The sequence below is a fragment of the Dreissena polymorpha genome, chromosome 11 (assembly GCF_020536995.1).
Source record: "Dreissena polymorpha isolate Duluth1 chromosome 11, UMN_Dpol_1.0, whole genome shotgun sequence".
Taxonomy (NCBI): domain Eukaryota; kingdom Metazoa; phylum Mollusca; class Bivalvia; order Myida; family Dreissenidae; genus Dreissena; species Dreissena polymorpha.
This window is the reverse complement of record NC_068365.1, coordinates 20,896,216-20,922,414: the sequence shown is the minus strand read 5'-3', so window position 1 is coordinate 20,922,414 and position 26,199 is coordinate 20,896,216. Positions and strand designations below refer to the sequence as shown.

The 26,199-nt window shown below is 32.4% G+C and overlaps 1 protein-coding gene across 1 annotated transcript in view; it reads right to left on the bottom strand.

Annotated features, from left to right (window-relative positions):
• Nucleotides 1–26,199, bottom strand: part of LOC127849670 (uncharacterized) — a 150,956-nt gene that overhangs the window by 95,723 nt on the left and 29,034 nt on the right. The window contains exons 4-13 of the mRNA XM_052382417.1: nt 25,419–25,544; nt 23,797–23,907; nt 12,027–12,116; nt 10,443–10,497; nt 9,010–9,199; nt 7,562–7,719; nt 6,156–6,220; nt 5,054–5,237; nt 3,623–3,737; nt 2,649–2,773 (exon numbers count right to left, since the gene is read on the bottom strand). Of these exons, the coding sequence (XP_052238377.1) occupies nt 2,649–2,773; nt 3,623–3,737; nt 5,054–5,237; nt 6,156–6,220; nt 7,562–7,719; nt 9,010–9,199; nt 10,443–10,497; nt 12,027–12,116; nt 23,797–23,907; nt 25,419–25,544 (1,219 nt within the window). The remainder of the gene's footprint in view (nt 1–2,648; nt 2,774–3,622; nt 3,738–5,053; nt 5,238–6,155; nt 6,221–7,561; nt 7,720–9,009; nt 9,200–10,442; nt 10,498–12,026; nt 12,117–23,796; nt 23,908–25,418; nt 25,545–26,199) is intronic.

Genomic DNA, 26,199 nt, shown 5'->3' with positions numbered 1-26,199 from the left:
TGTTGACATTGAAATCATGTAATATACTCGCTTTAAGTAAAAAAAATGATCATTTCCCCCTTCTACTTCATCTTCCGTCTTCAACATTTTGAAATCCCTGCATATGTTCAAGAAACATAAAACACAATTTTAATAATTAAAGACGTTAATTATATTTTGACTGTTTAGAAATGATTTTCGTTTATGGTGGACAACAACTTCGCATATGCATGTTTGTCAAAAAATGTCATTCAGTGATTTGTTTCGAGTAGGGTCTAGATGAAATCATGGATGTCACACTGCTGTAAATAGACGCATGTAAAGATAGATAAAATATATGTTGTTATGCAAGTGATTTAAAGATGCCCAACAATTTATAATAACAGTTATCCTGATATTTAAACATTTATTTTACTTTAAACGCAGTTGCTTTTATCTATTCAAGAGATTTTAAAGATAGACATTTTAAATAGTGTTTATTTCAAAAGTGAACAACCATTAAACTTGATATATAAACGTTTGTAAACAAGACAAGTGGTTACTATATCCATTGCCAAAATCTTTAAAAAAAAGTTTTTTGGTTAATTACCTTTTGGTGGCTGGATTGTTCAATTTAAATGTGCAGGCTTTTATTTCTAATCAATATGCAAACTAAACAAGACATCTTTTAAGCTTTTGCCCGTAAATTAGGTAGCACCTATAATCATATTATTTTAAGGTTAAATAAGGAAAAATGTATGACGTTAATTGTGGCTATATATATATATATTTTTTTTTTTTTCCTTACTTTACCTAAACATATAATTGTGAGAGGCTTAATTTTGAAACTCCAAACGTACATGCATTAATGTTCTTTTAATACCTTTTGGACATGTTTAACATTGTATATTGGCTTTATGTAAGCATACCCCAAAAAAAATCACACAAATGTGCAAATATGTTTTGTCAAATTGCAGTTAAACTGCTGGAGATTATTGATTCAGATCCCAAACAACAGGTACATCATTTCATATAAGTTATGTTTATTTATCGTAAAGTGTGGTCTAAAGTTTTCTAATTCAAATAATACGCATTATACAATGGTAATGACCCGCCGTAAAGCTGGAGAAGGGTTTATAAAAATGAGCTTCGTTCTTCATTTATTTAGTCCGTCCATCCGTCTGTATCCATATCGATATGTTCCCTTCTCATATCTCCATATTTCTGATACCCTTAAAAGGATTTTCTAGACAAAAAATGCCTCATTTATTGTCGTATAGTAGAGAATGTGACATACGTAAACGTCAGTCACGCCGGCTTAAGAACATGATAGCAGCTGATCTCAGGTTTGAGTCTTTTTTGAGTCGCTAAATATCAACCTTTGCATTTAAAACGAAATTCATAATTAAAAAAAAAACAACAATATTATTTTAGTCAGTTGCACGATGCGCAGACGCCAAGGGCCTTTTAAATCAACCACGATTAACGTCATGCTTGAGGGTGATGTTTGAGCTTCTATTTTTGTCAGGCCGCCTATCGGTCAATTTTACTACTTATAGAGTGTTCGCATCATAGCGGGAAATATGATGTTATTTTGGATTGCCCAGCTGTATTTCAATATTGAACTATTTCAATTTCATACACAAAACACAATTGATAGGATCAACGTAACATGGCAACGCTAATATTGTATAAAGGAATATAGTCTTTAAATTGAAACGATACACATTTTTAACAATTACGGGAAACATATTGGATAAACACTCAAGTAATGTCGAACACCTGATTCAACAATAGCCAGGTGCACAGGATAACTCTCGTGTGAATACTGTGTGTGTATGGTTTGTGTCACACTAGCAGCAATCCCTTATAGGTGATACATGTACATCGGGCGGAAATTGTTCTGTTTGCGCAGTTTTCAAATTAGATAAAACATAATATAAATATCAATACCTTCATGTCCGCCAACTTGCATTACATAATCAAATTGATTTTGTAAGTGAATCGTATCACACAATAATTTAGTGAAAAATAAGACAATTAAGAAAAGATGCATTAAATGATGTGATTTACATTTACATTTTCTTATATATACATTTGTGTTTATGTATTATACAAATACCGTACGCTTGCACTACAACCGACTGACATTTTGCTACTTGGGTTAAACACTTAATAGAATCATTATCATTACTACATATACATGTTCAGGATATACTTTTGTCAAGGATTTATGTAATACAAATATATAAAATGTAACTTCGTTTTATAATGACAATAAGCCGCATTTAAACGCGTTTCACATGCACCAGTCAATAGATAATTAAATTGTTAAAATTGAAATGTGTGTATTTATGATATGAGAGATGTCATGGATTTCCCTATTTTTGTATTATAAAATATTTCTATTGTTTTCAATGCAATACAATATACCTGTGTTTGATTATAAACTATTTTTATTGTGAACGAATTTTGCGAATAAATTGTCCACTTGGGTGTAAGGGGCAATTATGCATTCTGTAAACAGTAATGTTTTTTCTCTCGCTTCATGTGTGCGTTCAACAGTGCAAACCGTTCGCATTCAAGATTGAATATAATACAATGGTTAGAAATGCATCAGTATAATTCATCAGTAACAATTTGAATTAATCAATTAAATGGCGACTTTATATTGGTATGTTAAGATTTACCCTTATAGTCTCGTTTAGTTGATCTTTCATTTTGGTTTCATCTCCCGACAATACGACCTGCACCAATGTGTTCTTCTTATGCTCGTGGTTATCCAACCATATCTTCAATTGACGATTCAAGCTCCCTGAAATCACACAACGTGTGTTTAATATGTTGCAAGAATAATTTCATCTTAAGAACATTATTTTAAAATTTTTCTACAATTCGATATTTGTTTATTATTGGGTTCAGAAGAATAGAGCTGCCTAAAGCAAAGAAATACGACCGGTGTACTTACAAGACAATTTTGTGTTCAAATTGTTTCCTATATAAATGGATGTCTTTCCAAGGTTAAGTGAAGAAGGAAATCAACAACAAATACGTTACAAAGTAAGTCCAGTAATTGATTAAATTTACAAAAGCATTCATAATTGAAAACAAATACCATATCAATTTAAAAGAATTTATACAATGAAAACGATGCAACGACACAAAACGTGTCGTTTTCAAGTCAATATCGCACTGTTATAATGGTGACACCCCGAATATCATTTGTGCATGGTGTGTGAATTCGATTATATTAGGCCTTGAAAAAATATCCTTATTTTACCACCGCGTACGACACATACGTCATTATTGTTATGTTGCTTTCTTAAACCGTTGTTTTGCGTCCATTTCAGAAAGGAAAATTAGAGATTAATCGACAATCGATCCGCGTCGAGAGTCTTGTCCGACGACTTAGATAAGACAATGCATACATAAGTCTTGCATCGAACATTTCATCTGCGATTCAACAGTGTATATTGCCGTACCGATGATGTTCGTTTAAAGTTCGGCATAAATTGCCGCTATTACTTGTTTGATCCGTTGCAAAGGATAAGCAAAACAACACTTCAAAATTTAATATGTAAACCTCAATAGTTTAGAAGCGGTTTTCCACTTTGTTTATAATATATGCAATACACTTTCATTTATATTTTCACACCATGTATACCTGGAGACAATAAAGTAACATCATCTGGTTGATAATTCCCGGTAGTTCCGCATACATAAATCTGCAGATCAAGGTTGGTCTCAACTTTCAAAACTGTACCAATTTTACCGATTGTCTGAAAAAAACAGAAAACAACAACTGGTGTCTGGGCATTATCTCTGGTATAAACGCAGGTATATAACATGCCTAAAAAAGAATAAGGCATTGATAACCATAAGGACATTTCAATATGACTCATTGTTTCGAGGTAAAGCCTTGGCTTCGCAAATTATATGTTAAAAGTTAAACGTATGCTCGTCTCTCACCTAAGCATTTTGCCAAGGGGCTGATTGCTCGCTTGTGTTAACCCATGGAACAACTGGGGTAAATGGCGGCATTAGAAGGTTACATGAATTGAATGTAAGTGTAACTTTTTTTTGTTATTCACACGACATACACAGCATAAAACGATACATGTATAACAGTTGACAAAGTTATCACCATGTCATATAAATCTTTGCCACACACTCAAAAACAGACACAAATGCATTTCCGCGACGAAAGGTGATTGCATGTATTATTTCAGTGACGTGATAAAATGGTCCCGAATACATATTGAACACAAATGCATTTTTTACTTATATTAAATTAAAAAAAAAACATCAAGCGATATACATATCAAAACTAAATACAGTTAGTCGCAGTTATAAGCTTGTGTACTACAGTTTTTACGCAAAAATTTAAAATGAATCGTGCTCTTACATATTGGGAAAAAACTATAAAACAAATCAAACAAGCGTCCTAACATACCTACCCCGAAAACAAGCTACAAATTTCATTTTAATACATAACGTACTTAAATATAATGCTGACATTAAGTTTGCGCATGTAAATCGAAATGACCCTGAAGACGTGACTTAAGTTATAAATCGCAATCTAGTACATGTTTACTTTGCACAGAGAAGAATGGTGCATACCTAAACCTTACATTTGAGACAGGTACTACAATGTTGAAATTTATGTTAATTTCAGGGGCTTTTATGAGTGACTTTAACATGATTATAATAAGGAGATCTAGACACCTACTGTAATGAAGCAAAATTAATAGTGGATTATAAATCAAACCGGTGTATACACATACATAACGTTGCGGAAAATGGCGTTTTGAAATCTTAGAGAAACTATTGTAACAAGCCGAAAGATCTGTATACAAGACACGTGGCAAAGTGTCCACAGCATGAATGACTTATGTTAATTGTCATACATCAATTGTATTATTTATGGATATGACAACTACGCTTTATAGTGCATTACTCTAATTTACTTCCCATTATTTTCTTGCAATATATATAAGTGGATTAATATTTCGAGTGTATTTTATTTATTTAACTCTCTGATCAAAACAGTGTATTTTAAACAGTTACTGTTTATACAGTCACTGTTTATACATACTTGTTCAGTGGTTTTGCCTTTTAGGTTCTGCATCGTCTTTGGGTTGCTGCTGATCATGACAATGTCATCCTTTGTAAATGTCAATGAATCATCCGTACACATATCGCGACTGTCCTCAGATGGCAAGACATTCTTACTAGTTGTTATGCAATATTTAGGCAATACTGCTGGATTTAATGTCCACCTAAAATCCACGCGATATATATTTTACAATCAAAGAACAATGCAATATATTAGCGGAAACTTTAACATTTACATTGTAAAATCATATTATCAGCTTAGTTGAAAAAAAATATAATTGTTTTATTTTGAAATTATGTGGAGGTTTGACGTAATGTATCACACACAAGTGACAATTCTAGGTTTGTTTCAAATTAAATGAAGTAATGGATAAAACTAATATTTTGCTTAATCGTCTAATTGTGATCATCAATAAAAATAAACACTAAATCTATTATATACGTTTAAAAAAAACTCATGGTTAACTAATTAAACGCCATTTTACATGAATACCTAAAGAAATATTAAATGGACACATTGCGTAAAGATGCTTTTATCCAGCAATGATGTTAAATTAATTTAATTAAGCAGTTTTTGATCCTCCGTACACACATGATAAAACCCACTTTAATAACATCGTATTTTAGTACAGCGTACCGTCCACAATACAAAAAGTACAATAACCATGCAAGCAATAGCTTTTAATGTGAAAAAACATTGCAGATTCCATTCTTACTGAGTAATCGTTCCATTCCTATCAGACGCTTATAGAAACCAATGTTTTACAGCGCCAACACAACACAATATTGCTTATGCAGAACACTGTTAAAGTCAATACAAATGCGAGCCGGATCAGACTATCTTTACGATTGAACTGTAGCTGAACACATTTTAACGGTCCCGATGGTGGCTGTTGTTGATTGTGCTTATATTTCGGGTACCAGTTACATCAATATTCGTCAATTTTGCTATGAAAGGGAATTCACCGTTTGATGCGTTTTGTTTACAATGCATGCTTCAAAATTAAAGTTTATCTATTACACAATGTATATGCATCAGTTTAAAATTATTAACATGTACACGTTCCTATATGTGTAAGTACCTTTTGCCACTGAAATCCACGAGATATAAGGTCCCGTCGTCGTCAATTCCAAGCACATCTTCATCCTGAAATCGATTTGTTAGTTATAAATACCAAAATTATGGACATGCGTTAGAAGAGTTTATATATTTGAAATCATATTTGTTGTTGGCTTCTTTTGTGTCATGAGACAGTCCAAAGCACACACAACAAATCTGAAAGTGCATAATTTAATATACATGTATATATATATATATATATATATATATATATATATATATATATATATATATATATATATATATATATATATATATATATATATATATTATATGTGTTTGTTTATGCTCATTCCTGAATCTAATACAATATTTGTGACGCACTACTTTTCTCTATGAGCACGAACCATGATAGTTTGAGTGTAATTCGATAAGCCACAAACTTCCACCAACTGACCAACTTTACAACATGATGCCCCAGGATAAAGTTTAAACCGGCATGTCAACAAAAGCATAAACGCTACTTGTTTAATTGATCAAATTCAATGAAGTATTAACGAGGGATAGTAGCGTCAAGTAAGTGTTATACCGACATGTCATAAACACTAGTCCTTACGACTGTGCAACCATGTTTCAAATTAAAATAATACAACATGTTGGAGCTTTATATATGTGAATAATACATACAGATCTAATTTTAGACGACATTCAACAAATACTTGATCCATTTATTTACTCGGAAGTAGCTAATTATAATATAAAATTAAATGCGAGCATTCCATGTATTACACTATTGATTGATAGGAGAATAAATTAATATTCTTAATAATGATTGGTCCTTTAAATTGTGATCTATTGGGAATGTAACACTATATATTTCTACTTTTCGTTGTAAGATTTGCTCGCCGCTCACGGGTATGTATTGTACATACAAGTTTGTTAGTTATTCGTCACACGTTTATTCTCTGACATATACATATGGATGCCGAATAGCATATATGGCGATGGGAACAGTTAGTATTTCAGTTTAATGTCAGGTAGCTACATTCACTTAATGTGTTATATGTTTGTATCTGTAAATAAACATGTAAAACTTGAAAATACAATCAAACGGAATGTGTGAATTGTGAAAAACAAAAAGATGAAAGTGGATGAGCACGGCGTTTTTTCATAAAAACAATCGTGTCATTTTCTAAGTAGAGGATCACCAGCTATTTTTATATATATTATATTATTATATATAATATATTATTTTGTTCGTTTGCATTGTATAAAACGCAAACGATCGCTAATTTTAATGACACTTTTTCAAGATAGTAAATACACCTGACATTAAAAGTGATCAATTGTAAAAATCACATTGCTGTGTCGTTAAACGTATCATTCTAGAATCCCAAGTGTATGTATGAAACATGCATACATTCCTACCTTACGGAATTTCAGTTTCATATTGTTCTCCAAGTTGACAATTCCGATAGCCATACACTTGTCATTTTTGCCTCTTGTGCTATCGTTGAAACAACCTACGCATTCTCCAACTAGTCTTGTGACGTCACTGTTTGTTCCACCCGTCACTAGACAGGTGCCTGGTAACGAGAAAGCCTTATACATGCAATGTATTTAAAATGCTTTTGATATGACCAAAGTAAATTAAATAAAAACCTTGCTAAAATTATTCGCTTGCCTCTCGTGTTAAGTAATGATAAGATACGCTTATACGTTTAATGATCATTAATGTGCATAGTTTGCTTTGTAAAACACAGTTTTCTGCCAACAAAGTTACAGCATTGAAAATGTGATATCTACTATTTAAAACAATCTTTAACACGAATTTTCAGTGCTTACGCATTCGATTTTTCTTTAATGATTGCGGTTGCTCATTTGAAAACTGTTTGAGATTAAAAACAAATAAGATTGCACCCATTTCTATATTCAAATGTATGCATGAGATAATTGTATGACATTAACAAGAAATATTTTTATATTGTTATATAGTATATATTATAGTTAACAGAACTGCTCGAACATAGTTAAATACACAGAACATGAGGTTGCTAGCTTGATCAGCACTGTTGATCAACCTTTTATACAGTTAACGGACTTTAACGAAATATACAATCTACACAGCAGCGAACAACTGGACACACAACATAGACTTAACCACTCTATAGTAGCATAAACGTATGGTAAAAGTTTCACGAATAGTTTAAAAGAATATTGCATGTCTCACTGCAATATAACATTGCGTTTAAATATGAGCACTTACTGCCATCACATAGGCAGTTGGAATATAGCGGTATGAGTGATAGAGCGTACGCAGCATGGTACATATAATGTTACAAATCCAACTTAACGACTGAAGAAATGAAGCGTTCCTACCGTAGAGAGAGAGAGAGGGAGAGAGAGAGAAGAGAGAGAGAGAGAGAGAGAGAGAGAGAGAGAGAGAATGAGAGAGAGAGAGGAGAGAGAGCGAGAGAAAGGAGAGTAGAAGAGAGAGAGACAGAGAGAGAGAGAGATAGGAGAGAGCTAGAGAAGAGCTCTCTCGCTATCTCGCAGAGCTCGACTCTCTCTCCTCTACTCGCGCTCTCTCTCTCTCTCTCTCTCCTCGTACTCTCTTCTCTCTCTCGCCTCCTTCTCTCTACCCTCTCTCTCTCTCCTCTCTCTCTTCTCTCTCCCTCTCTGCGCTCTCCCCGTCTTCAGAGAGAGAGAGAGCGAGGGAGAAATGGAAAGAGGGAAAGAGGAAGTAAGGGAGAGAGAGCATTATGACAATATTGTCGATAAAATATGATTGTACTACCATTTTTTTCGTGATAAAAATATTTTAAGAAATGGTATGTGATTAAATTATATTTTTCTACAATAATACAGTTTTATACCTTGAAGTATTTTCATGATGCCTTTTTTTAACGTTTTCTTTTGGACACCGTTTAACTCTCTGCCAGCATCGTCAGTTATTGAAAGCAGCAGATGTTTCTTTTCAAGATGTGGGCAAGTTTTCAGAATTTCTTGTGAAAGTTTTTTCAAAAAGTGACTCTTCCGAATGTCCGCCTTATTGACCTTGATGAACTTTAATGCAAAGAAATGTTACTAATTTGTATTTTACATTGCACTTTATTAATTCTAGATATAAAGAGCATAAAATGAGTAAGATTATATATACTATCTATCTTGACATATGTACTTTAAACATAATATAATATATACATTAACGTGTATCTTAAATAATAGTTTGTTTATGAAACAGCTGTAGTGCCATAATCTAAACTTAAGAAATGTTGGCAAACACATTTAATACCATTTTTAAACAATTATCGTCAGACAAAATATTCATTTTGGTAAAGTGTGGGAACAAACAATACCAAAGAAGGTACGATACATAGTTAATAAAACAGCATGTCAACTTTTCCACTCGTTTAACGTTTGACCTTCACGAAGAGGCAGGGCTATTGTGCTCTTCGCTCTTTTAAATAATGCATGTTTATCAACAACTGTCGTAAAATTTGCTTAAATACATCAATATATGTGCATATAATAGGAATTGATTTAAATATGTGATCCTTGACTTTTGATTTAGCCATTTCCCACAAGAGCCAGATGTGACACACTAACTGTAAACAAGCGTAGTTCTTTTGCACAAAGACTCTTTAAAGCTATGATTCGTGCAAATGCGCTAATTATGCAATTTTTATACTTTGGGTCTGAATATTAATTATAATTTGAAACTTTCACTTATGGTCCCGGACTTGCGCCAGAAAGCCAAATAGCATATTTACTTATGGTTAGTTACTATTAAATTCATCAATGCGGAATAAGGGTATGGTCCAAATAGAGTGGTTAAGATGGTTTGTTTCATCAACACAAGATTACATTGAATACAAATTTTATCATGAATAATTAATGCTTGACACATACGAACATTAAAGAATTGATGTCGATGTAAAAAAAAAGATTTGACCTTTAATGTTCATGTTGACCTATACTTTCGAACGACATACCGATGCATTTGACTATATGGGTGACATGATACTCAACAATCTATTCATATAGGAGCATATGACATTCCAAAAAAGGACCGAATTACTTATGTTGACGTTTACTTTTGACGATAATATCGGACGATGACCTGGTTTTATGGAAGCGACACTGGGTTTATTCAAGATAGTGCTTTGCAATAAGTAATTTAATAATGCAGTGATGCTGCTGTACACATATATTCACACAACTCCGTAATGTCGTTTACCCGCTCGTGTGTACCATAATATAGCTTATAGCAATAATATATATTGTGAAATTTGAGAATAAAACATACCTTCGCACGGCCCTTGTCAATATCTCCGTAAACAAATTCTCTCTTATAAAATGTCCTGCAAAAGAAACGAATTCATTGTTCGTTGTTGTACATGCGTAAACACGAAAGGAATAGAATTAAATTTTCCCGAGACATTGGTTTTTATCATATTGTATTAAAGTTTATGATGTCATATATTTCGAAGAGCCTTATGTAATTATGTAATCTCAGCGAAAATTATGTTTATCAACTGGTAAATGTTTTGTTTAAAATACTTAATTTAAAGGTCGTATAATAAAAATACGTCTTTGGATCTAGGCATAATGTATCAAGTAGTACAGAATGTACGCATCTGCGTTTTTTCTCTTAGTTATCTGCATAAAATTATAAAAATATATTTGTAAAATATTAAGGAGAAAAACAATGTTATTCATCAACATCTGTTTATAATTCCTCAAATTGCAAACAGATAAACATATGACAAATAGGTTCGTTGATTTGAACATACGTCTATCTTTCATTTTTGCTATTACAAATGACATGTTATTGTGTGCTTTACTTGTTTTAGTTCACTTTCCGAGGCACAAAATTGTTAGAAAAATGATATTGTTCGATAGATACATTTTCCATTATGAGCCTTTACTGTTTAGAATGATAAAGTATATGCATTCAAATCGAAACGCTAATCCTCAATAGAACGGTGTTGTCAAATACGCAATTCTTTAATAAATATAACCCAGAAACAAGTTAGCATAAAAATATTTGCTTCAGCTTAATCAAACACCTTTGACCTATTAAACTAGGACATTTGCGACTTATATGAGAACAAAGTTTGTACCACATAAACACATATACTTACCGTATTATTATACAAAGTAAATGATAGTAACGATTATTTTAAAGTACTAACACTATAATAATAAATTACAAGGGACGAAATTGTCACAAAACTAGGTTTTCATTGTGAAAAAAAATCTGATAAAGGGAGACAACTCAAACTAAACTTTTGAAATGAAAAAACAAAATTAACCCCCTTTGTAAGTTTGTTTTAAAATAAATCTATTTTTAGTCGTGGCGACCTTGACATTGGAGATATTTACGTGATTCTTTCGTGCGACACACCGTCCCATGATGGTGAACAAATGTGCCAAATGATTTTAAAATCTCATAATGAATGACATAGTTATAGCTCAGACAAGCTTATTTATGGCTATTTTTTACCTTTGAACTCAAAGTGTGACCTTGACCTTGGAGATATTGACGTAATTTTTTCGCGCGACACACCGTCTAATGATGGTTAACAAATGTGCCAAATGATTTTAAAATCTCACAATGAACGACAAAGTTATGGCCCGGACAAGCTTGTTCCGCCCGCCCGCCAGCCCGCCAGCCAGCCAGCCAGCCAGCCCGCCAGCCAGCCAGCCAGCCCGCCCGCATTCGCCAATCTAATAACCAGTTTTTTCCTTCGGAAAACCTGGTTAATAATAATTACGGAATTTTAATACTTTCAACAACGACTGGGGGACACATGTTTATAATTCGTTTAATAACAACTTGTTTAATTGGTTAATGCTGTTACATTATAACGAACAATACTAGTGTTACCCTGAATACACGGTATCAGGTGTTGATGTCGGTGTGGACGGCGGTGTAAGCGATTGCGATGATACTGAATTTCTAATTTCTGATTCTGATCTGGAATAAACGATTATACTTGTTACATATCATGGTAGCCATTGTTCATAATAATATTATAAACACGTGGCCATTATTCTATATAGCATGGTCAAACACGGGATGTCAAATCAACTCGCATACGTTTGCTTGTAGAAAAAGTCAAGCAAAATGCACACACGTTGCAAATCCTAATATTATTGTATTTAAACTAATGTGAATACAGCGGAAACAAGTTTTTTTCAATACTTTGACATTCTTTAAATGTACAAGGTTGAAACGTATGTTTTGTTGTATGGAGTAATGAGTTTGAAGTCATTTTTAACAAGACATTTCTTAAAAAATAAGACAAGCGAGTTTAGTTTTTTCCTACATATTAAACATACTGACAAAGATGAGATTCAACGTGTTTGTCGGACCGCTGATTAATGCTCCCTTATAACAAGACTCTTCGTAAACTATGTTATCCGGAGACCATCAACCATAATTTACTTAAGATTAACCAAATCCGGATTAATAACACGTATTTTAAAAATAATGTGATTATATAATAAACCATAATAAAATACGTAACAGTAATTTAAATCTTTCACGATATTGTCCGTAAACATGATGCAAATTGGAATTGCATAGTAAATGACGCAACTGTCAATCTCTAAAGTTTCAGCGGAGACTATTTTTTAGATTTTTTTATATGTTAAACCTGTTATCACATGGCAATAAATTCAATATGTATGTAGAAGCCACTAGAGATGGTTAGAGAAGGCCTTGTATTATTAAAAAACACGATTTTTTAAACTATCTGGGTTAACATGTTGTTCGCTATATATATATATATATATATTTATATATATATATATATATATATATATATATATATATATATATATATATATATATATATACATATATAGCGAGTGTTTGGTAATAGAATATGGCTGAATGAAGGAATATTATCCTAATATTAGGCGTGCATGCCTAAGTATGATTAACATTAAGGCAACATTTTTGATTCACAATGGTGAAAATCCCTTAAAACTTGTTTGCAACCTTATAAAATACAATTATACTACAAACACTATGACCAACTTAATTAATAAAGAAGGAATTGCATTAGTTAACCAATCAGATATTTTAAAAGAAACTGCACTATTCTACAAAAATCTATACCATTCTCAATATAAAAACTTCGACGATGACGATTTAAATAATTATGTAAATTACTTAGAAATACCCAAACTTTCATTTGAACAGTTAAATAGTTTAGAAGGACCAATCACATTAAAAGAGGCGTTTACTGTTTTAAAAAATAAAAAAAGTCCTGGTTCATCCGGTTTTACAACTTATTTTGTAAGGCATTTTGACAAAACTGGGCACCTTTGTTGAAGAGCTTTAAATCACGTTTTTATTTGTGGAAACCTATCCGTAACTCAAACACAAAGTATTATAAATGCACCTGCATTCCAAAAGGTGATAAACCTCGACAGTGTTTGCAAAACTGGCGACCAATTACGCTCTTATTGTATAAATATCAGCTCTGGATGCATTGCAAACAGTTGTAAACCATGCATAGATAAATTAATAAGCAACGATCAAACTGGATTAATCAAGGGTAGGTTCATAGGAGAGATCACCATACTCATTAATGGCATATTTAATTACACAGATTAGAATGATATCCCGGGTCTTCTGTTGCTGATTCTTTTTGAGACGGCATTCGACTCTTTGTCATGGGCTTTTGAAAATTGGACTTTATCATGGTTTAATTTTGGTCCTGACATTATCAAATGGTTAAATGTATTGTATAAAGACGAATTATCAGCGGTCATGAAATTTGGGTTTGTATCAGATTTCTTCCCTATAAAACGTGGATGCAGACAGAGAGATCCGCTCAGTTGTTACATTTTCATACTTTGCGCTGAAATATTGTCTACTAAACTAAGGTCTAATCCTAAAGAAGGAATCAAAATTAAAAACATAGAATACAAACTGTCACAATCTGCCGATGACACGTCTATACTTCTGAATGACTGTGCAGAATCAATTATATAAACTTTAGATTATATAAACTTTAGATGTACTGTCACGCTTTTCACACTACTTAGGGTTAAAAGTTAATTTCGACAAAACTCAAGTAGTCTGGGTAGGTAAAAACAATTTGAGCTCCGGAAGCATTAAAACTAGATGAAAATAAAATTGGAACCAACACACATTTGACACGCTTGGCCTTAAATGTCATGTTGACCTTAAAACAATAATATAAATTAATTACGTTGACGAAATAGTTAAAATAAAAGCCTTACTCAAAAATTGGTATAAACGTATTTTAGCAACGATAGGAAGAATTCAAATTATTAAAACTTTAGCACTACAGGTATTAAATCATCTCTTTGTTTCTTTGCCAAATCCCCAACATGAATTGTTGGCAGATTAATCTTTTGTAACTTTGTGTTGAACGGAAAAACACGAATTAGTAAACATATTTTGATAACATTTAATAAAGAAGGAAGTTTTCCTTTGTCAGTTCTCTGTGTGCTTGGATCCGCAGACTTGTAACTGGACATGGTAAATGGATACATATTGTTAATACAATGATTGATTTTCAAAAAGTATAAAAAAATGAATTTCGGTAAGATAAATTGACACCATTTGTTAAACTTAGTAGAAAAGAATCTTCTTAAATTCAGCTTAAGCTACATAATCTATTATTCTATAATCCAGAAATAACAATTGGTAACAAAAGTGAACTTATTAAATCATGGTTTTGCAAAGTCATCCGTTTTGTTGGGGACTTGATACACAATGCTAAACTTTTAACTTTTTACAATTTTAATGACTTTTGCCAAGTTAACAACTTCAAACCATACTATTTGCTTTCCCAAGGCATTATTAATACAGTTACAAGATACAAGAAACTGAGAGGCTCTACTGACAACCGCTGTATGAAACCGTTTATTTCGACAAGTCTATAGCCCATCTGAGTTAAAACAAAGGGTACAAAACCAATGTATGATATTTTTAACACAAATGAGTCATCGCCAGCATTTTTTAATAAATGGTCAACTATTTGTAATTGTATTGAAACAAAAGATTGGTTACACGAGATACCAATAAACAGTGGTTTCAATTTATAATTATGGACACAAAATCATAGGTACAAACTCCTTCTTATTCAAAATCGGATATGCAACTACATCAAACTGCACAATATGTCAAACGGAATGTGAAACTATAGAACATGTGTTTTTGGGAATGTAAGCATGTCAATAAGTTGATAACATATATGTTTTCTGGATGTTATCTTTATTCAAAATTCCTGAATATACCTTCCTTTCTATTCGGACATTCAAATGCAAATGGACGCTTAAATTATATATTTGTTTTTATCAAAATGTTTATTTACAATTGTAAAATGAACAAAACTAAACCCTCTATTACAGCAGCTAAATCATACCTGTCCTTGCATTATTATATATTAAATGAAATTAATAATGTTAATAATTTGCGTCAAAGTAAAGATATGGAACAATTGTTAGCTCTTTTGCAGTAGCCGTGATAAGGAATTTAGAACTCATGTAGTGTCATTAATGTGCTACACCAATAGTGTTTGTATTATAATGTAGAAGTTACTGATGATCAAATGTTGTTATAATATGTATACATTACTTGAAAACCATGTACGGTGTGGAGTGGGATGCCCTCGACTCGCACACACCTATGTACGAGGATAATAAAATGTATCGAACGGAAAAAAACAACAAGATTAAGACAAATTTAAGATATATCACAGAGATAGACTTTGAGGTAGCCATCATAATTAGCCTGGTTATATTTTTGTTCATTTTGTAATTCGATATGAACACAATTTCATTTTTATATTTAAGGTCAGTTGTATATGATTGTAGGAGGGCCCTAAGGAGTTGTTTGCGTATGAAATTATAATAAACTGTCGCCTAACTCAGGCATCTAGCTTAATCCAACACTTTCACCCCACACACAAACTCCTAAAGTGTACAAATAACTGGTGGTAGTTTGAAAATACTTCAATACCCCAAAATGTATGCCTCAGCAAGTAAAATTGGTTGTTGATTTTGGACAAACAATGGAGTAGTAGGTAATGAAACGTGAATATAGGGATTTCGATAAGATAACCCTAACTTGGTGTGGAATTATTCAACATATGTGTGACATGTCTTGTGCATACATTTTATGTCAAATGTATATGTGGACCTGCTGGACACTGGTAGTTCAGATATGACAACATCAAAATTTAAGGATATATACTTTAGTTATAAAGTGAACACTCTTGGTAAGGTGCATTCAGAGTAGTAATAGTAGTAATAGTAGTAGTAGTATAGTAGTAGTAGTAGTAGTAGTAGTAGTAGTAGTAGTAGTAGTAGTAGTAGTAGTAGTAGTAGTAGTAGTAGTAGTAGTAGTAGTAGTAGTAGTAGTAGTAGTAATAGTAGTAGTAGTATAGTAGTAGTAGTAGTAGTAGTAGTAGTAGTAGTAGTAGTAGTAGTAGTAGTAGTAGTAGTAGTAGTAGTAGTAGTAGTAGTAGTAGTAGTAGTAGTAGTAGTAGTAGTAGGAGTAGTAGTAATAGTAGTACTAGTGGTAGTAGTAGTAATAGTAGTATTAGTAGTAGTAGTAGAAGTAGTTGTAGCAGTAGGAGTAGGAGTAGGAGTAGTAGTAGTAGTAGTAGTAGTAGTAGTAGTAGTAGTAGTAGTAGTAGTAGTAGTAGTAGTAGTAGTAGTAGTAGTAGTAGTAGCAGTAGTAATATTAGTAGTATTAGTAGTAGTAGTCGTAGTAGTAGTAGTAGTAGTAGTAGTAGTAGTAGTAGTAGTAGTAGTAGTAGTAGTAGTAGTAGTAGTAGTAGTAGTAGTAGTAGTAGTAACAGTAGTAGTAGTAGTAGAAGTAGAAGAAGTAGTACTAGTTGTAGTAGTAGTAGTTGTAGTAAAAGTAGAAGTAGTAGTAGTAGTAGTAGTAGTAGTAGTAGTAGTAGAAGTAGTAGTAGTAGTAGTAGTAGAAGTAGTAGCAGGTATGTTTTATGCTTTAAAAAATGTATTGCATCTTAAATGTATGGCTTCACTGATTGTACAAATTAATATGCAGGTTTTCCCATCAAATTTTTCCATCAAATTACATTGGCTACTGAAACGTCACTTTCTTAAAAATATAAGTCCTTCCTTAGTGGCACCCGTTATATCAAATATTCAACAAGTATATAATTCACATACATTACAATTAGACCAGCAGGGAATCAAAGTACTCAAAGTACTGGTGGGGCGATTTTGCTCAAATGTTGTGGTCGTTAAAACACTATACACCGTGATGCCAACCAATCAACGTTTTTGAAGAAAACAAATGGAAGTAAGAAAGGGTGACAGGCTGCCAACATTATATGATTTAGTTATTGGGGTTAAATGTAAATGCTGCTTTTTAAAACAAGTCATTGTCGAATTTGCCAATTGATAGCCAAACTGCGAAGATATAATATACTTACCCAGTTCCAAACTTGACATAGATTTGATAAAGACAAGCATTGCAGTAATTTCTAATTAGTACAGTAAGGTTTATGGATCGTTCTTGTCTAAGTAAACGGGCTTCCGTGTGGTGTGCGTCAAAGTATAAAGTAAATCCATTCAATATCAAGTAACATGCGGCAAATGTCAGTGTTTGAGCAATTAGATACTTAAGATCAATGTCAACCAGGTTTCAATGTAAAAAAGTCAACCCAGTTCCAAACTTGACATAAATTTGATTAAGACAAGCATTGCAGTAATTTCTAATTAGTACAGTAAGGTTTCTGGATCGTTCTTGCCAAAGTACACGGGCCCCCTTGTGTGTCAAAGTATAGAGTTAATCCATTCAGTATCAAGTAAGATACGGCAAATGTTAGATTTTGGGAAATTGGATACTAAAGGTCAATTTCAACCAGGGGCCAAGCTAAAAAGTCAACAGAAAGGTCTTGTCCAAAGGGGTGTTCTGTCCAAGAATTAAGTAAATCCATTCAATAATAGGGACAAAAGTATCAACCAACGTGGTATTCGAGCCCACAACCCCGTTTTTATCAGTATCGTGCTCAACCGACTGAGCTAGACGAGCGGTTTTATTCGTCTTCTCAAAATGTATTATTTAAAAAAATCAAACTATGTCCGATAGCTTTGACATCTTCTGATTGGTCAATTTTTGCAACGGAAAATACCGATGTACTTCATCACAGTGTTTTTGTGGCGCATTTATACTAATGTCATGCGATCGGAGCTATTTTGTTTGCGAATCTGGAGAACAAAGTGGTTGGTTGCCGTAACGGACTTCTTTCCTCGGTATACGTATATTATGCTACCTTCTGCAATTCGCCCCAAAAATCCTTTTTTAATAGAACTCGGTCCTTTAGTTATGGCTAATTTAATAAACGAACTGCCAAACAGTGAGGCACATAACAAATGCGCAAGACAATGGATATATATTCATTACAAAAGCAGACAAAACAAAAATGAGCGTCACCGCCTTTGAACGGTCAATGCATTGAGGGTTTGAACCGGGTTTAAAAAGTTCAAGACTACACTTTTGGATCAGAATCATTAAACAAGCAAAGAAATAGGTATCATTCACATAGCATTAACATCAGCTGTAAAACTTAGGTACAAAAGGAATACAAATAAAAACATTACAGCCTTATTACTATTTAACTACTCTATGGTTATATGCAGACCAGAGTACCGGAACTGTAATTTTCTGGAACAAGATGAAATGAAACCAAAACTAGTATCAACTTCATATCGTCTTCAGTTAAAAGCTAAAGATACTTCGATAATATATTGTTGTTGACTTTTGATATCATGTCATATCCGACGAGGCTGATATGGTAAAGGAAAGAAGATACTTTTTGTGAAAAAAAATGAGAAGCGTATTTTACACAATTGTGAAAAAATGAGTCGCGCACTGATAACATTTGTGAAAAAAAGAGCCATGCATAGTTCAACATTGTGAACAATTAGTCCCGCACTGTTCAACATTGTGAATAATTGGTATCCCACTGTTCATAATTGTAAAACATGAGTCGCACACTGTTCAACATTTATAACAAAAAGAGTTGCACACTGTTCAGAAAACGCTTTAAAATGAGTTACGCACTGTTCAAAATTGTGAAACAATGAGTAGTGCACTTTTTATTATTGTGAAAAAATAAGTCGCATTTTTTTCCTTGTGAACATTTGAGTTCTTAACTTCTCAAATTTGTCAAACAAAACGGCCATTCTCTAACGAGGAATAAAAGCCCTGAGACTATAATAAAAATGTTTTTAGTTTAAATACAAATTAATAATTTTTTATATAAAGATGTGCATTATGCATTTCCAGTTTATACATTATTATTATATATATATATATTATATAACATCGGTCGATTGTAAATAATTTTGTCCACACGTTTCCTGCCTCATTGAATAAGTACATTTAGCGATTCAGCAAAACAACAATTAGTACGTGCGGGAACGAACACTAATGACCGATCTAAATTACAATTAAGTTGTATGCAAATTTACCTGTCAGTAAAATGTAGATGTTTGGCAGAATAAGTACACTCTTCGATTAGATTTGGAGACGAACGGATCGGTCAAATCATGTAGTTATCAGGCTGTATTTATATATTTGGAAAAATGGATTATGTTAGATATTACAAATGGACTGGAATTCGCATATTGCGTTGTTGTTTAGTATTTCATTCAACGTTGTTATACGGATATATTGATATTAACGGAAAGGGAAGGACTTGCCATATTCGCCATGCAACAAAATGCAGTTAATGCGAGTCACGTCATTATGGCAATATGCGCACGACGTGTAATCGAACGATTACGTGACAAGTGTTATACATCTAAATTCAAATCAATAGTCTAATAATAATGTATAGATCTAGATGTTTATTAGACATGTTGTGCAATTAGTTTTTTATTATGTCTTTTTCATTTTCAGATAGACAACCGGTGCAACCCAAAACTTCCTGCTCGGTTTAAGTTGTGGAGATCGAACAATGTTGTATGTGCAATGTTGATTATAGACACTTACCAATTTAAATGTTCATGTACAATTAGGCATACAGAGTATTAACGGATATAATCTTCGCAAGATATTTACGGACAGAACCTGCGAGTTTGACATTTGACCTGTTGACTTAAAATTGATACCCTTAGTCTTCCTCAGTAACCTTATACCAATGCGCATGGTAAATTGTGTATTGATTACGCACAGAAAAAAAGGTATACTGACCGACCGAACTACCTTCCTAAATTAATACTACATCTGAAGATGCATGCACGTTTTGCATCTTTTTAGCCTGTGTATTCTGCAATTGCATTCAATTTCCTATGATATTAAATATCTAGCCTGTTTACCAAAAATTAATAAAAACTCGCCAGTTCATTGCATTAGATGTTTCTGGTAATACTAATAATTTGTTCTTCTTTCCAATAAGCCGATGAAAATCTCATTTTGTATGTAATATTTATTTTGAAAAATAAAATTTAATACTAATATGTAAACAAATGAACGGTTGTAGTTTATTATTGTTAACTTGTTTGATATATACATGTTAAAAAGAGCATAGTTCAATACCTAAAGATGCAATATAACCCCATGTCATATACGCAAATTTTAAGGTGATCTGTATATAGACAATTTAAACCAATTGCCCAAAAATACGGCATTTCAAGTCTGTATTATTTGCATGCCACCATTCTAGCACATACGACCGATTATTAGGTGACATGTGTAAAACTATGCAATCAATTATTCAAATAGATTAGAACAGCATGGGCTATATAGTATATACATATATCACATTTGTAAATTTCAGCCATCTGTTGAGGTGTTCTGTATAAAACACTGCATGAAGTTGTTTTAATTGTACCCATGTTTAAAGTTATCATTACACTAAATATGCGATCAATTTGTAGGTAGTAATAGTCAAATCTGCAAATTATTAATGACCATGCATATAATTTCGCTAGTAAACCTGACTTTTTAAGCTGATCCGTCTAATGAACCTTCTATCGAATGCAAATGCAAGCGATTTTTATTCTGCATGATAAATATGCATTGAAAATGATTTAACACATCACCATCATAAACAAACCATGGGTATACAAACACCCTTGATGTTTTAAGTTTGAAAGAATAATTTTAAATCATTTTAATGAATAAAGACAATCATGTTAAATCCAACTTTTCAGGTGATATTTTAATGAACATAAAATCACTTTTGCCAATGAACTCATAGCGAATTGCAACCCAATTTCAGATGATTGAAGTAATGCACATCAAATATTTTGGCTAATTGAACCTGTCTTAGCAGGTAATATTTTATGAAAAACATAACACACATTTACGCCTAATGTTTTAGGTGAACGGAATATACTGCCCATTTGGTACATGTAACAGCACAAAATTGTTCTTGTCATTTTACAAAGTGTTTTTCTTCAGATCACTTAGTTGTAAACTTGGCCTAGACATTATTTAGAAAGATAACTGCATACTACATTTTAATATCATTTGGTAACACATGAAGGTTTAAGAGTGTTTTATTTAAAGTTTTGAACTGGTGAAAAGTTTTCTAGTCAATCGGACCCAAATCAATATTTGCTGAGATAGTGTCCATAGAAATATTCTTTGTATGGGTCCTCATTATTATAATTGTGGCTACAAGCGGTAAATAAAGTAAGAGATTCATCTTCATATCATATTTCTTATAATACACAATCAAAATTCAAAGTTAAAAAAGCTATGACAAATATTATAACTCTCACCATGTTTAAAAAAATTAAATTTATACATTGTTTTTTGGGTGTTAACAATGATTTCCGAGAATAAGACATAGCGTCATAACACAATCCTACACTCAATATCAAACTAGGACTATTACCAAAATAATCAAAATTATCTGCCTCGATTGGGCATTTGTTTATAAAAAAGACAAGTGTATGGGTAAAACAATTTCAGTTATAAATCATTCTCTTATCTACTAAACATTACCTTAATTGGGCTTGTAAATACATTACGTTTATCCACGACAATATACCAATACAATTTTTATGGTTTCTGTAGTGGTAATTAATTGCTTGTAAGAGTTTTACCTGATGATTTGTTGTTCTCAATCTGAACGAAATTTTGTATTGACGGGATCAATATATCAAATTCCCTTTACGTTTCTGCAATCATGAGTTATACTCAATTCTTCAAGAGTGATTACGATGTGTTTCTTAGATTCGTCTGTATGACACAAGCTTAGTGAAACGTCTAAATAACATTATAACATCATTGATATTTTTAATCGATATTTAGTTAGCGTTAGCAATAAGGTCTTCACAGTGGCAACATGTTTTCTTTTGTTGAATGTGGTTGAGCCAAACATGCGGACTTTCGAAGTTACTTGCTTAATGTCTTATGTTGAGTTTAAAAGACAATTTTGTTGTCATCGATAATCACTCTAATATCGACTTCATATTACAAAATCTACCAGCCAAAAATGCTAAACTTGTATCAATCATAATGGAAAATAGTACTCTCCACGACATTTCGAGGTAAGCGAGTTCAAGATAACGAAGTTCAACTGTTTCAACAATATAGAAATGAGGATAAGCTAACACATAGTGATATGCCGAGTGTTTTACATTACTTGTTTCGGTAAATATAGTGTTAACAATCACTAAAATAATTAATTTACAGTTTTGTTTTATTGTTTGACCATACATATGTACTATATATGCCTATGTTGAACGTGTGTAAATTGATACACATACAAATAATGAGATACATAGGTTAAATTTTAAATACAGACATCACATTATTAAACTTCTTAACTTCTTAAATAAGGTTTATGTTGTTGTAGCCTTAAACAACAAACATACTTTTTAGCAATGTGAACTTAAGTTCAACTTTAGGTTGTTAAATAGAACAATAATACACACAATATAAAAAATAAAATCGTGCAGTATTTCTTAAGCACGTGGTCGACAATTAAAACGAAGAAAACATGAATGTTCTTTGACTGCATTGTTTAAACCTGTTTGACCTTGGAATAACATTGACCATAGAACTGTTTGTACGACGAAAGATAGTTTGCATGTATTATGAAATGTTCATGGAATCATGGTTCCTCAATGATGCCATTGGGTTTGTTCTCCCAACAGGCAATAATCAGGAATTCGTACCCGTTAATTCCTTTCTTTCAATAATATGAAGCTTTGTCTTAAAAATCGTACTAGGAATTATAACAAACAATATATTTCGATTTACAATGTACTTTGTTGAGCTGTCCGATTGTTACTGATTAAAACCATCAAAATAACACAAACACGAGAGTTTTGTTCTACCAAATGTGACATTTGACCTTGAAAATGGCATTCACCATGACCTTTGTTAAAGTTCAATGTTTGTTTGTTTTATATAAAGATTTAAATTTAATGAACACTTCTTCATTATTATTATGAAATAAAAACACAGAATATCGATAAATATATTTCCTCAGTTTTTGGCGGCCTTCCAGGACGCCATCGTGGATTTTTATGTTGCCCGACCAATTTTTGAAAGGCTGAAATGTGTTTTAAAACACTATTGAAAACTTTGTGACGTAATTGTTGCTACTAGAAGGTATCTAATTCCAATTTTTTCCTCGGATACTAGCATCTATTGAGTACACGACTACCTTGATCCAGAGGGCTCTGTTTGTAGATGGTTTGGGGATGAACTGGGGTCTTTGGGAAACGTTTCCATTGGGGTTATAGGTTCTAAATGCACTCGTCGTTGATAATTTGAACTGAAGTACAATAAAACCATGACTATTATAACCGATACATTATCCGGCTGTAGTGGCCTAGTGTGTTCTTTTACATAAAATGATTGTCTGAGTATCCCCAAAAGCATGTGCAATGATAAAGGAACTTCAACAGCTTAAGTTCTGAATTTGCCGCATAGCCAATACATGTTTATGTTAATAAGAATTTATGTACTGAAATTGTATCTGAGTTTCATGATTCCTTTCCCTAATACGTTCTGTATATTGTCAACTTGAGAATGGTTATACAGGTATAAGGATTATCGCCATGTTTCACATAGATTCATACATATATAACACTATTAATTTAAAAGCGGCAGAGACAGTTTTCCCGAATTCGATCTTAGGACCTAGGATTGAGTGTCTTTGGACACAAATTTGACTATATTCTAGAACTTGTCGAGATTACCCTTTTGACCACGTTAAATCAAAGATTAGCCAAAACGGTGGTCTCTCAAATGATAACAAGCTCAATGTTGATGCATCATGTCCCATGATACTAAACGCACGATAGCAGATGACAAACAGACACTTTTAAAAAGCTCTTGTTAAGAACGGCGTGAAAGAGGAATTAAGGAGTTTTTCTTCTGAACATATCCGGTTTAATGTGATACATAAATAATATTGTACCTTGAATCAACTTGCTTAAAATCAAACGTATGACATCTACGTTTTGCTTGAATGACTTTACAACAAACATTTTCAAATCGTGCGGTTAGTGTTTTTCAAAAATACATATCTATACAAATATTTGAAATTACTGAATTGTTTTATTCATTTTACAGCAAATAATATGCTTTATAATGTTTAAGAACTTGGTCGTGATGGTATAGGATTAAACAAAAATAGTATTTTAAATACATGTATTTATATAATGACAAACTAACAAAGAGTGCGTAGTTTATAAGTCAACATGTATAAAACAAAACAAATTTGGTATTTGTTTTCTCTGTTTCATGTCGAAGATAAAATATGCAATTCATCTAAAAATAAAATTACAATACTATAACCATATTTTCCTTTAAATGAGTTTTATTCCAAACCTTACATTCAAAAAGGATAATTTGACTTTAAGTTAATGTTGGCAAAAAAAGGATTTCAACTGATTCGAGATAGGTTGGATGTATTTTCGTTCCCGAAATATAGGTTCAAGTTTCGATATTTTCACCGCAAAAGTCGCAGATACTTTGCATTTCAAAAGGTATTTATTGGTCGTGAAAATTTGATGTATGATGTAAAATGAAAGTTTCTAAGTGTGGTATACATTGATGATTATTAAGATATGATAAACAAACTTTTCCAATTTAATTAATCTTGTTTGAATATATTTTGCAAATGTATTTGCAATGCGAATGGTTCATTAGTGACACTGTTGATTATTTTTCTGTATTGCGCCTTATTTTATCAAATGTTTAAAATAAAATTGATCTTCGATAAACAACCAACAATTTTAAAATACGATTACACTCGTTGAATGAGTAGAAAATAACTACCTTGATCCTGATGTCTCTGTTTGTTGAAGAGCGGGCAATATACTGATTTCTAATGGAACCGTTTCCATTGAGGTTAACGGTTCTGTTTGCATTTTTTCTACATGCGCCTGTTCTGGTTCGTTTGCCCTGGAATAAATAAGACCATTCTTATGACAACCGTTTAAAGACGTCCTATAGCGGGTTAAACATACGGACTTAAACAGTTATTTAATCCTGGAGTATTGATGTTTATGTCTGCCGAGGCGAACAAAAGTGTACAGCTAGTGATGTGCATTTCGAGACATAATATATATATATATATATTAATAGTCAGTATTTGTAAAAAAATATTGTTTAATAGAAGCCATCTTTATAACAAAATAGCTTAATTAAAATAAACAACAACAAAAACAGCGCCGAACTGGAAAACAAGTGTTGTTTATTTGAGTAATGATATTACAAATGTTTTATATGATGCATACAAAATAAAAACGTAAAATTTATGTTATTCAGCATGGCACTTTTGATCGCGCGACAAATATTGCCTTAAACAAAAATAAAATTCGAATGGACAGTTTCGACCACTTAAACGTAAATAGGCTCAATTAGACGATCGTGTTACTGAAGCCATCGGTCTAGCAGTCCAATATCTTGTCTGCGTGCGATTTGCAATTCAGCAGCCTAGCATTAACAAAGAGCTTCAATAACATGGACAGATCAGATAATCACTGTACTCGTTCTTAAATTCAGATTGGAAACACAGTGCCCATAATAATAACAACATCTTTTCGCAAAATACTAA